Source organism: Barbus barbus, assembly GCF_936440315.1.
Source record: "Barbus barbus genome assembly, chromosome: 3".
NCBI classification, from domain to species: Eukaryota; Metazoa; Chordata; class Actinopteri; order Cypriniformes; family Cyprinidae; genus Barbus; species Barbus barbus.
Window position 1 is genome coordinate 15115189 of NC_136731.1, and position 14343 is coordinate 15129531.

Consider the following 14343-nt stretch of genomic DNA (forward strand, 5'->3'; position numbering starts at 1 on the left):
TTAACTTTGCCGTTTGTTACAATTTCATAAAACCCCCTGCACTTCCATCGTGACTATGATTTTGTGTGTCATGTACTGTAGTTGAACCGAATTGAGCTGGATCCTCTGAAGAAACAGCTTGATGATCACTGGAGGACCATTCATAAGCATCTGCAGACACCTCCGATCCCTGAGCAGGACGATGCCGCTGGACTCAGGAAGTGAGGCACCAGATTCACCTTTTTTATATTATATATAATTATTTAATATTTATATATTATATAATACTGACAATCAGCACTTTAATGTATTTCATTTTATTTATAATTTTTTAAGTTTAATTTTATTTTGGTCTATTATTAAATATTGTCTAAATATTGTATATAAGTTTTGTCTTTTGATATGTTAACTAGATGAGCACACCTGCATGTTCCACTGGTGCAATGTCAAATTTGTGAAATTTATGAAAAGTTAGTGAAATTTCACCAAAAGGGTCCATTTTCCACTGATGCCCAAAACATAAAACTCACTTTCACACCAAGCTTCATTCTGTTGGTCAATGCAGCTAATTTGCGTGAATATATATATATATATATATATACGGTATATACACAAAATTTCTATTTGTGTGAATTCCTATTGAAATGACTGGATTTTGCCTGCAACACTAAATGTTTCCGCACCTTCAGACCAGTCAACAAACTCATGGCAGTTCATAAGTACTGTGCATTTTGGCGAATTGGTGGTGAATCTCTTTGCATCTCACTGCTGCAATGTGGATCAGACTTTATGCTGATAGTCACTAAGCTTGACCATAAACCTAAACTCAAACATATACTGAACACTGATGCCTCTAGTCTCTACACAAGTATGTCAAAACATACATTGTTGCATTCAGAGCTGAATTCATGACACAAAGCAAGTAAAGGTGCACATGCTGAGAATGCGTTTGCCAAGTATCTGCATCATTGTTTATGTTTCTGTAATGTTGCATTAGTTACTGAAGAACCTCTATTTGACAAACATGATGGTGGTTGTATGGAAACAAGCCTCACTGTCTTTGTCTTTCTTACTCTGTGTCAAAGACAATTACTGGCCCGGTTTCACTGCATCTCCTGTGATCGTCCCGTGGATATGATGACACCAGGACAGTACGTAAATATTATAAAGGACAACTGACATGACACTTTTTGGTAACACTTTACAGTAAGGTTTCATTTGTTAACACTAGTTAACATGCATTAATCTTAGTTAATGTTCATTTCATTTTCAATAACATTTACTAATACATTATTCAAATCAAATTTTATTTAATGAACCCGAGCTAACATGAACTAACAATGAACAGTTGTAACATCAGCATTAATACATTTGTCAAAATGTATTAAAGGTATTTAAATTGTTCATACAGACAGTGACGTGAATACACACATCTTATATAATGTATATTTCAATTTATTAATTAAAATTAATTGTAATATTTTCTGTGGGGCTTCAGTTGAGATACTATTACAGTTTTTAATCAATATTTTGAATTTTGTTTTATTTTTATATTTTGTTTTCATTGGAATTCTATATAAAGTTTTAGTAGTTTTATTGTAATTTTTTATTAGTTTTTATTTCCCTTTTAGTAAAACCAAATAAAAATGAAAAATGTTGCCTTGGCAACAAGCTAAAACAAATACATTTAAGTTACCTTTTTTGAGTTAACATTTAGTTGAATTTGTTTTATAAATAGCAATTTTTTAATATTCCATGGTTTTAATTAGTTTAATAACCCTGGGTGCATTTGAAAGATATCTATGTTTTTTTATAAGCAGTAAAGCAAAGTTTGGTTGAGATATTAGTCAGTGTGGTGTGGTCAAAATGCAGGAGGCTAGTTAAAACTATAAAACAACAAAAGCACAATAAAAAGAAGACGATTATTATTAAGACTAGCCTACGTTACTTGTCAGTGTTATCATTAAACATCCTTACACTGTTGTTGTAAACGCTATAGTAACGTCTCTCACAATCTCTGTTTTTTTTCACAGGAACTTGGTGAGCCTGCCCTCTGCCCCAGGACTGCCCTCTCACAAGTCCAGCCGGCCCTACACTGTGTATGAGCTGGAGCAGGTGCGACAGCAGTGCAGGAGGTGAGACACATCCCCCTGCAGCTTTTACTGTGCTTATCCAGCAGGGGGAATCAAAACCCAAACTTGCTCCACTGTGTTCTGCAGATACCACACAGTATACCTGACATGAACCTTGTTGTTCTGTACGTACAAAAACCTTTTGTATTTTAGGACAGTGTTTGAGGAACTAACAGAAAGTATTTGGACACACCTAAAAATATATCAAATCTTTGTGTAATATAACAAAAAATCAAAACAGGTGGCATAAAATCACACGAGCCCAGTTTTTCTAGCAAGAACATCCACAGAAAGTATTCAAGTATTAGAAGTATTCAAGCGTACTCTTAGTAGGCCTATACTTCTTTTCAACTAAAAATAAGAGCGTAGACTTTCAGTCTACTTTTTATGTAGTTATTATCAGAGATGTACTTAACAAAATTACACTTAAGTATAGTTGGCTTATACTGACAAGTACAAAGAAAAGTCTATATTTATATTTGGACTATTCATGTTCTTAATCCTTTCATCAAGATATTCTAAAGAGAAAGGCATATTGAAGGATTCTTTACATGTTCAAGGTTATAGTATTGTAGTTTATAGTAACAAATCAGTTTTAGGATGGAATAGCTAAATATTAAATCATTACCAATATAAATAATTAATATTTATTACGTATTTATATTTATTATTTATATTTCCATCAAATATTTATTATTTTACTTGACCCAAAATATGAAGTCAAATTTATTTTTCTAACCAGGATAACTTTAAGATGGCTTGTTTTGACAGAGGCTCGGTGCAGGAAGAGCATAGCCATGTTTTAATATGCAGGCAGTTAGATCAAGAGCCCAGTCAGTGTCCCAAATCAAGGACCCCAAAGCGCCCATACAGCGAGGGGCTGCCAGAAATTTCACGGACCTGCTACCGGCCCTACCTGGGTCCAGCAAAGAAGAGCAGCTGTCGGACCATGAGCAAGCAGTGAGTTAGACTCGTGACACATAGAGCAAAGCTTTCTTAGGTAGACATCAGTTTTACAGACCAGCCACAGATATCTAGAGACTCCAGAAAATTTATATTTTAAAACTCTCTGTTCATGTACTCTTAAGAATAAAGCTTTGATGGTTCCATGAAGAACATTCATGGAAACTTTCCATGACACTAAAGTTTCTTTATAGTGAATAAATAAATGTTCTTCACACTAAGAAAAAATGGTTATTTTAAGAACTAATCACTGAAAGGTTCTCTGGGGAAACAGAAAACCCCTTTTTGGAATCTTTTTAAAGGGATAGTTCACCAAAAATGAAAATTCTGCCATTTAATTACTCACCATCATGTTGTTCCAAACCCGTAAGACCTTCATTCATCTTCGGAACACAAATTAAGATATGTTTGTTGAAATCCTGCATAGACAGCAACACAACTGACATGTTCAAGGCCCAGAAAGGTACAACAGTTGCATCCCAAATCGCGTACTTATGCACTATTTTATGAAATTTTGTAGCATAAATAGTGCGAGTACTGCACTTAAATAACCAAAGAAAATTGTGTGGAATGTTGAACACTTCATGCACTCAACTGTCACAGCTTTAATTATGTAGCGAAGGGGGAAGGGCTATCAGACTCTGATTATGAATCACAAAATAACCTTATATAATTCATACCCTATATGGATGAGTACATAGTGTATAGTGCGTCATTTGGGATCAGCTGTTAAAATAGTCCATGTGACATCAGTGTTTCAAGTGTAATGTTATGAAGCTACGAGAATACTTTTTGTGTGGAAAGAAAACAAAAATACCAAATTTATTCAACAATTTCTTCTCTTCAGTGTCAGTCTTAGAACCACTGATGTTACATGGACTATTTTAATGATGTCCTTGCTACCTTTCTGGGTCTTGATCGTGGTATTTCCCTTGCTGTCTATGGAGGGTCAGAAAGCTCTCGGATTTCATCAAAAATATCTTAATTTGTTCTCTGAAAATGAACAAAGGTCTTGTTCGACATGAGGGTGAGTAATTAATGACAGAATTTTCACTTTTGGGTGAACTATCCCTTTAAGAGTGTTGAGTGATGTTTTATTGTCTGTTGTGCAGTGAGAGAATCCCAGAAATGGCCGATTACAGTTACCTGTCCCGTAATTGTGGGGGCAGCCACACCCTCACCTACCCCAGCCGCCGCTACACCCACCTTCAGCACATCACCCATCTGATCCAGAGCGAAGAGGAGAGTCTCCCCATGTCCTCTCGACCGCCCACACAGGTCCGCCACAGAATCCTTTGAAAATGTCATAAACAGTGAGTATGTATGGACCGTGAGCTGTGTTTCTTCAGGCAGCAGAGGTAGACATCTTAGGTTTGGATGGACAGGTCTACAAGGGCCGAATGAGCAGCAGAGCAGTGAGACTCTCCGAGACAAAATTTCCCACCATCTCTCCTCGAGAAGGTAATATCACATGTCACACAAGCCTCCACACACAGTAATAGCCAGAGGGAATATTTGCACAATAATGACCCTACAAGTTCTATTAAACCATCAAGTTATGAGAAGTGTATTATATTGGGAAGAAGAAAACAGCTACAGCTAATCATGAAATATGGGGTTTGTTTAACTATGCAAAGCATACTTTGACTACAATATAGTCAGTTATTAATATTTAATTGGTTCACCATTGTTTTTGATCCTCCTAGGCATTACTCAATACATTTTGTGCATGTATCATGCTTAATTTCTTGCAAAGCCTCCTTAAATTCCTCCCAAAGCTGAGATTCATTCATCAGCTATGAATTTCCCAAAGGTTTTCAACGCTGCTCGCATGCATTGCATATGTGGTGTGTTTGGGATTATTGTGTTAGAAATGACACATTCGGTATGGCCAACACCTGCCATAGTAATTGATTCAATTATAGGCTGGGAATAATGAGAGCAAGCTTTGTATGTTAGCTTTGGCCAAAAATGATGTCTGCACAATTCGGCATGTTTCGTAATCACAATTGAATTCTCAAAATAGGAAAAATGGCTGTTTTCCCAGACATCAATTCCGGCCATTATTTAAATCCTGAATGACACAGTATCCATTCCCATCACTTCTAAACATTTATAAAGCCTCCATTTACTGTAATGAAAGCTTTAAAAGTTCATTTAAATGTGAGAGTTCTGTCATTATTTACTCACCCTCATAATGTTCCAAACCTGCATACTGCTATTTATTTTTATTGACCATGCCTGTCAATTTCCAAAAATGGCAACCAAACTATAAAAATACCATTTAAGAATTATAAATGTAATCCATATGATTTCTGTGCAATATTTTAAGCATTCTGAAATCATATGAACAAGAGTTCTTCTCCACTGTAGCTCTCAAATCTCAATTTTTGTACATGCTAATTCTTCAAAGACTTGGAATAAAGCACATGAGTTACATAGACATGAATGAATGAATGAATGAATGATGCATTTATATAGCGCCTTATTGTGTATTGCTGTACACCCAAAGCGCTTTACAATCATGTGGGGGGTCTCTCCTCAACCACCACCAGTGTGCAGCATCCACTTGGATGATGCGACAGCAGCCACAGCACAACGGCGCCAGTGCGCTCACCACACACCAGCTACAGGTGGAGAGGAGAGAGTGATAGAGCCAATCAAGTGGATGGGGATTATTAGGAGGCCATGATAGACAAGGGCCAGTAGAGGGAATTTGGCCAGGACACCGGGGTTACACCCCTACTCTTTACGAGAAGTGCCATGGGATTTTTAATGACCACAGAGAGTCAGGACCTCGGTTTAACGTCTCATCCGAAAGACAGTGCTTTTTTTGACAGTATAGTGTCCCCGTCACTATACCGGGGCGTTAGGACCCACACAGACCACAGGGTGAGCACCCCCTGCTGGCCTCACTAAAACCTCTTCCAACAGCAACCTAGTTTTCAACGGAGGTCTCCCATCCAGGTACTGACCAGGCTTAACCCTGCTTAGCTTCAGTGGGCAACCGGTCTTGGGCTGCAGGTTGATATGGCTGTGGACATCTTTTATGGTGCTTTATGGTGTAGCTCCACCTCAGTGTCCATTTACCTTCATTGATGTCTCATTAACATTATTATTTTTTGAGTTTCAGCACCTAGAAATAGAAATATCATGAATTTGAGAGAACTGGTTATGGATGTCTATGGAGCCGCTTAGGTGTATTTCATATTGTATTTCAATGCTTTATCGTTGCAACTCTTGTGTTCTCTTGCAAAAGTATTGCATTCCCTTAAGAACCTTTACGTTCTCTTTCAAAAATATTGTGTTCCCTCAAAAAACTTTGGTTGCTTGCCAATCTTTTGCATTGTCACGCAAAAGTACTGCGTTCCCCTAAGAAACTTTGTGTTTGCTCGCTCCAGATCTGGAACAGCGTTGACATGAGAACAGTTGAGCACATGAATTCTTGAGCTGTAATCTGTTCATTGATGGTAGGAACTCCTGTTGTGTTCAGGACAATGTCCAGACTGAAGTCTATACAGGGGCCTCACGGCCCCTACTCTTTACACAACACAACACATGTTAGCATGATAGCATCACAATATCCATCTGCATGCTTGACCCACTTTTTGCTCATCTCGCAGTGGGCGACTGGGTCTGGACAGCAGGGGAGAAGAGCTCCCTGGTAGCAGACAGAGAAGATTACTGAAACTTTGATTTAGCATTTGTTGGTTGTGGTGCAGTTTTATTCAGGACTGAGGAAAATAGGACTGAAGGAAGAACAGTAGGGCTTGAGATTGGACTTGGTAGGTGGCCTAGTGTAATGTTGCTTTGCTGAAAAGAACCGAACATTTCTGTGTTACATAATAGCAGAGCAGCAACGAGAAACCATCTGGAAGTGACAACAGACCTGGAGGAAAATTGGTCTCAGACCTTGCCCTTCGTTGTATCACCGAATCAAAGGAAGACAGTTGAAAGTCAAACAAAAGACACTTGCTTGGCAGATGAGCCATGTCATGCTTGACCGAGCAGACGTTTGGCAGCTTATCCATGCCATGCAGTAAAGAGATGATTTATGAGAAAATGAGTCTAGTGTTGAAGGTCAGAAGTTGCTGTTTCCAAACAAAGCACAACAGTCACATACTTGAAGAAAATATCTCCACAGAGGAACAATGTTGTAGAAACCTTTCCAGACAGACCTACCATGAGACCATTATACCACTGTTTCGGATTCAATTATATTTTTGTCAATGATTCATGTGATGAGCAAACCGTTGCCTCATAAAAAATGTCCTCACAGTCTCTTACCACTGACATTTCTCTGATTTTGTTGTAATTTTTACTGAAAAGCTTTTTAATTCTCTTCAGGAAAACAAATGTGGGTCAAAGAAAAGGACCAATCTTTTCAAATCTAGTTTTAAACATGTGCCAAGTTCTTGGAAATGTACTCTTAGTATTTATGCTGGTTTCGAAAAAACTTTTATACCTTTTTCAGAATCAGAAGTTTAATGACTAAAAATGACGTGTAACCATCATGCAAAATGTAATACATCTAGAATACATTTTCCCTGCACCCTGAATAATAATATCATTTTATATATATACCGTACACTCACCTAAAGGATTATTAGGAACACCATACTAATACTGTGTTTGACCCCCTTTCGCCTTCAGAACTGCCTTAATTCTACGTGGCATTGATTCAACAAGGTGCTGAAAGCATTCTTTAGAAATGTTGGCCCATATTGATAGGATAGCATCTTGCAGTTGATGAAGATTTGTGGGATGCACATCCAGGGCACGAAGCTCCCGTTCCACCACATCCCAAAGATGCTCTATTGGGTTGAGATCTGGTGACTGTGGGGGCCATTTTAGTACAGTGAACTCATTGTCATGTTCAAGAAACCAATTTGAAATGATTCGAGCTTTGTGACATGGTGCATTATCCTGCTGGAAGTAGCCATCAGAGGATGGGTACATGGTGGTCATAAAGGGATGGACATGGTCAGAAACAATGCTCAGGTAGGCCGTGGCATTTAAACGATGCCCAATTGGCACTAAGGGGCCTAAAGTGTGCCAAGAAAACATCCCCCACACCATTACACCACCACCAGCAGCCTGCACAGTGGTAACAAGGCATGATGGATCCATGTTCTCATTCTGTTTACGCCAAATTCTGACTCTACCATCTGAATGTCTCAACAGAAATCGAGACTCATCAGACCAGGCAACATTTTTCCAGCCTTCAACCGTCCAATTTTGGTGAGCTCGTGCAAATTGTAGCCTCTTTTTCCTATTTGTAGTGGAGATGAGTGGTACCCGGTGGGGTTAAGTTTTTAAATTTTTTTATTGATAAGACTGCTCGAATTAGATCCCAGATTTCTTCTGTTACTAATGATTTTATTGTACCCTCTGTGCTTCAAAATCAATTCAGTTGTTTTACGCCGGTCTCTCTTCCATGGCTCAAAGAAATAATTGCGCATATGAAGGCCACTAGGTCTCCCTGTGATGTGATTCCTTCTTTTTTATTTAAAGAGGTGGTTGATTCTATTGGTACATGCATTTTAACTATTATGAATAATAGTTTGACATTTGGTGTTGTTCCACCTAGTTTTAAACATGCAGTAATCCAGCCCCTTCTTAAAAAAGCTGGTTTAGACTCCTCTGATATGAATAATTTTCGTCCTATTTCAAAATTGCCTTTCATATCAAAGATACTGGAGAAGATTGTGTATGCACAGCTTAATGATTTTTTGGTGAAGAACAACATTTCGGATAAATTTCAGTCAGGGTTTAGAGCCGGCCATAGTACAGAGTCAGCTCTTTTGAGGGTTACTAATGATATTCTACGTGGTGCTGATTCTGGAAGTTGTGTCGTTCTGTTACTTTTAGATCTTACCGCGGCATTTGACACAGTTGACCATAAGATACTCATTGATCGTCTTAGAGACCATGTTGGCATTCAGGGTTTAGCCTTAGAATGGTTTTCCTCATACTTAAAAGATAGGACTTTTTCAGTCAATCTAGGGAATTATTCTTCATCTGTTGCCCCTCTCATGTGTGGGGTTCCTCAGGGTTCAATCCTGGGACCGGTTTTGTTCTCCCTTTATATGCTCCCTCTAGGAACAATTTTTGAAAAACATGGCATTCATTATCATTTGTATGCTGATGACTCACAAATTTATTTGCCATTGAAACACAAGAATCATTTTTCCATTCAATCTTTGTATGATTGTTTGGCTGAGGTTAAGTGTTGGTTAGCTAACAATTTTCTCCAACTGAATTAGAACAAGTCTGAGTTTATTTTATTTGGTAAAAAGGGATGTGTAGATGATGTCACTGACTGCCTGGGGTTACTTCCTGGGAAAAAGCTTTCTAGAGTGAAAAACCTTGGTGTCATTTTTGACTCTGAGCTCAAATTTGATCGTCAGATTAATGCTGTAGTTAAAAATAGTTTTTTCCATCTTAGATCTATATCTAAATTGAAGTCTCTCCTTTCTTTTGATGATTTGGAGAAAGTTGTGCATGCTTTTGTGTCATCTCGTTTGGATTATTGCAATGCATTGTATCTGGGTGTGAGTCAGGCCTCTCTCTCTCGCCTACAGCTTGTTCAGAATTCTGCTGCTAGGCTTTTAACGGGAACCAAGAAGAGAGAGCATATTACTCCTGTGCTTATCAAATTACACTGGCTTCCTGTACGATACAGGATTCATTATAAAGTGCTATTATATGTTTTTAAAGCTTTGCATGGTTTAGCACCAGAGTATATTTCTGATTTAATCAGTTTGCATCAATCCGATAGGTCTTTGCGTTCTAATGATCAATTGCATCTGATGGTCCCTCGATCTCGTTTAAAATGCAAAGGTGATCGGGCCTTTTCTGTTGCTGCTCCTAGGCTTTGGAATGATCTTCCTCTGTCTGTAAAATCTTCTCCTACACTTCCTGTATTTCAGAGTGCGCTTAAAACTCATTTGTTCACATTAGCATTTGAAAATGTTTTGTAATTTGTTTTGTTGTTGTTGTTGTTATGGTATATGTTTATGATGTTTTATGCTTGTCTTTATTCTTATATTTTTATTTAATCTTCCTGTACAGCACTTTGGTCTCCACATTGTGGTCTTGAAAGTGCTTTATAAATAAAGTTGAAGTTGAAGTTGAAGTTGAAGTCTTCTGCTGTTGTAACCCATCCGCCTCAAGGTTGTGCGTGTTGTGGCTTCACAAATGCTTTGCTGCATACCTCGGTTGTAACGAGTGGTTATTTCAGTCAAAGTTGCTCTTCTATCAGCTTGAATCAGTCGGCCCATTCTCCTCTGACCTCTAGCATCAACAAGGCATTTTCGCCCACAGGACTGCCGCATACTGGATGTTTTTCCCTTTTCACACCATTCTTTGTAAACCCTAGAAATGGTTGTGTGTGAAAATCCCAGTAACTGAGCAGATTGTGAAATACTCAGGCCGGCCCGTCTGGCACCAACAACCATGCCACGCTCAAAATTGCTTAAATCACCTTTCTTTCCCATTCTGACATTCAGTTTGGAGTTCAGGAGATTGTCTTGACCAGGACCACACCCCTAAATGCATTGAAGCAACTGCCATGTGATTGGTTGATTAGATAATTGCATTAATGAGAAATTGAACAGGTGTTCCTAATAATCCTTTAGATGAGTGTATATATATATATATATATATATATGTGTGAGTGAAGTGACATTCAGCCAAGTATGGTGACCCATACTCGGAATTCGTGCTCTGCATTTAACCCATCCAACGTGCACACACACAGCAGTGAACACACACACAGCAGTGAACACACACACACACCGTGAACACACACCCGGAGCAGTGGGCAGCCATTTTATGCTGCAGCGCCCGGGGAGCAGTTGGGGGTTCGGTGCCTTGCTCAAGGGCACCTCAGTCATGGTATTGAGGGTGGAGAGAGCGCTGGACATTCACTCCCCCCACCTACAATTCTTGCCGGCCGGAGACTCGAACCCGCAACCTTTGGATTACAAGTCCGACTCTCTAACCATTAGGCCACGACTATATATTGCTTACAGCAGCATGTCTGTGTATCTATTGGCACTTGCAGGTCCTTCAAGGCCAAATCAAGCTCAAATCAACATCATAAAGCAAACAATATCAGAGAGCCCTCAATTTGACCATTTTATGACATGGCTTAGGTTATAAAATGTAATGTGGTCTAATAAATATCAATATATATATTATTACTAGATTTTTGTCTACAAATATCATGAGTAATTACAGTAATTCAATAATATAATTTTTGGGAAATTAGACCGCATGACATTTTATAACCTAAGCCATGTCATAAAATGGTCAAATTATCTGATAATTTAAGAGATTATTGACCTTGACACCTTGATGACACCTGACCTTGATGTTGATTTGAGCTTGATATGGCCTTGAAGGACATGCTACTGCCAATAGATACACAGACATGCTGCTGTAAGCATGTAAGATATGCTGCTGCATGAATAGTCATTCATAAATCTAGACAGGTGGTGCTGGGGGAGGTGGAGAGTCTCAAAGGAACACTATAGCGTGCTGCAGGACCAGCTTACAGTGAGCTCTAAACCAGACTATTTAAATGTTGAACAAGCAATCTCATTGGCTACAGAATCAACAGTCAAGCATGTGCCATGTAATGAATGATGTGATTGCTAGCAGGTTGTATGTTACGGACCTTTACTGTGCCATCTAAAGTTTCATGATTGAACTATGTTTTTTTCCCCTAAAAATAATAATAACGGTTTGTCAGACAAAAGTTTATGTCTGCTGCTGCATGAATAAGGCATATATATTTTAAGCCTACTATATAAGAATTGTATTTTGATTTAATACTCACTTTTTGATTTAAAATATGATAGCATAATCGCACTTTATTATTTTGTTTATCATTTAAGTGCAATAATACTACTATTACTATTTAAAATTATTTTTTAGTGCTGTAAAAATTAGCACATTAATGCAGGTAATTAATTTTTCCAGTTTTACAGATGTTGTCAGGCCATATGTCAGTAATCATAGCTAGTTACCTAGCTAGGGACCCATGGTATGGCAGCAAAGTTCCTTGATTATAACGAGAGTATAGTTCCTAGCCATATTGGCCTAGAAAATCGCAGCTTTTCATTTTCCGTCGGTCTTAGTACACGATGTAACTACAGAAGTGTCAAGTTTTAAATAGGAAAAATATTGAAACTCTTTGGTCATTTTTGAGTGAGATGCTAACGGTCTAATCAGATTCAATGATCTATGCTAAGCTAAGCTAAACGTGCTACCACCAGACCCGGAGATTGATTGAATGGATTCAAAAACAGTAAAACTCAACTGTTTAAAATGAGCCTATTTTCAAAAAAGTGGAGTTTGCCTTTAAGGTATATTTAAAAACTTTAATGTTAGGTGGGATTAATCTCAAATAATCGCAATTACTTTCAGGAAAATGTGCAATTAATTCGAAAAAAAAATTTAATCAATTGACAGCACTAATTAGAAGTTATATTTAATAGGTCACACTACGTGCAGTGTGAGCACCAAACAAAATCACCAGGTGCTCTCATGAGAACCACACTAAAAAACTTATGTTCACACTTTCATATATACCTAAATCCTGTGGCAGATTTGGACAGGTGGTGCTGGGGGAGGTGGAGGGTTTCAGAGGAACTCTATAGCATGCTGTAGGACCAGCTTACAGCAAACTCTGAACCAGACTATTTTAAATGTTGAACAAGCAGCTCACTGACTGCAGAATCAGCAGAGACCAATCAGCTTGTGCCATGTAACGAATGAATTGCTGTCAGTTTTCTCATGTCTGCCATTTGAATCGTTGATGCTCTTGCAGGCAACTGGAAGAGCAAAGACAAGGTCAGCCGTTCACAGTCCCAGAGGTCCAGTGCAGTGGACGCTGGCCATGGAAGTCCTGCACGGCCGCAGAGTGCCAAGACTCACTACAGCCGCTCAGGTGGGTTATAAGGAGCTGACCTTAAACACACTCACAGGAGATGAGAATAAAGCTGTTAAAGCTGGCTGTAAATGAACACTAGCTGTTTACAATGCAACCTATTTTAGTTACAAGGCTAATGGTGTTCAAGACTTGCTAACACTAAGGTGCTGTTCTTGACCTTTGAACTTTAAATACCCTGGCTATGTACAAGTTGAGGCTCACCAGGTTATGACCTGTGTGTATATTTTATCCATGCCTGAGCTAATAGAGGAGTCAAAATATTCAGTGGTAAATAAAGACAGGCTGCTTTATAAGAATAAAATAAGATTTTATCTGCACTACATGTGCACATTCAGTATAACTAAGAACACTTTTTTTCACAAGGCCCTTTAAAGGAGATGTTTTTAAGTCATTCTGTAAGCGTCTGACAGATGCCTCACATTTTTGTCAGTTCACAAGTTCAACTACGTGATGTAGTTGTGATCGTAACTCACACTTCAAAGCTCTTTAACCTTTGAACTCTGACCCTCCCCCACTCCCACAGCATCCAGCACCTCGATGAAAGATCGGCCCCTGTCCTCCATGGACTGCCTGTCCCAGGACGTCCCGCTTCAGACCTCATTCCATGACACCACCACAGAGCCGAAAGAAGCACTGGAGCTCAACCAATCAGAAGATGAGCCGGTGACATCTCTCTAGAGATCCTCCAATAGGAGCTGCTCCATTGTCTGAATGACATGTTTACAGCAGTGTGCAACGCAAGCTATATATGAGAAACAGAAGGTTCCTCTGTAACATTGAGGATATCTATACAAGATTGAATAAATGTTTTTTGCGTAAGCATCAGTCAGTCTAAACTCTCTCGCAGTGTTGATCTGAATTTGACCCAGTACTTGTTGGTGAACATTTTTTCAATCAGTTCAAACCAGTACAAAGTATCTGGAATAGATTCATGTCTGTTTCACCTCAAATCTACCTCTTACGACATGCAGCTACTGCTTTAATAAACAGCAGTGATTTATTATTCCGTTGACGTATTAATGGTGATAATCTGTCCCACTGATGCAGCAGTGTTGCAAATACACTATATTGCCAAAAGTATTGGGTCACCCTCTTCTAATGAACATGTTTGACTACTTTAGTAATTTCTATGAGTACAAATCTTAATGTTTAATCATATAATGATATTCTAGGGAATTGGGTGCTTCTAATTTTATAGCAACAGTTTGGACAGAACCCTTTTCTATTCTAACATGACAGTACCTCTGTGTATAAGGCACGGTTCAAAAAGACGTGATTGATTGAGTCAGTGTGGAAGAACTTGACTGG

General features: G+C 38.6%; 1 protein-coding gene across 1 annotated transcript in view; it reads left to right on the plus strand.

The window, feature by feature from the left end:
- LOC306848808 (uncharacterized protein) overlaps positions 1-13867 on the plus strand; it is a 29118-nt gene extending 15251 nt beyond the window's left edge. Inside the window, exons 14-21 of the mRNA XM_079383568.1 lie at positions 82-200; positions 1065-1130; positions 2013-2114; positions 2883-3071; positions 4187-4352; positions 4424-4535; positions 12913-13032; positions 13559-13867. Coding sequence (XP_079239694.1) covers positions 82-200; positions 1065-1130; positions 2013-2114; positions 2883-3071; positions 4187-4352; positions 4424-4535; positions 12913-13032; positions 13559-13713 — 1029 coding nt within the window. The 3' untranslated portion in view covers positions 13714-13867. The remainder of the gene's footprint in view (positions 1-81; positions 201-1064; positions 1131-2012; positions 2115-2882; positions 3072-4186; positions 4353-4423; positions 4536-12912; positions 13033-13558) is intronic.
- The last annotated feature ends 476 nt before the right edge of the window (positions 13868-14343 follow it).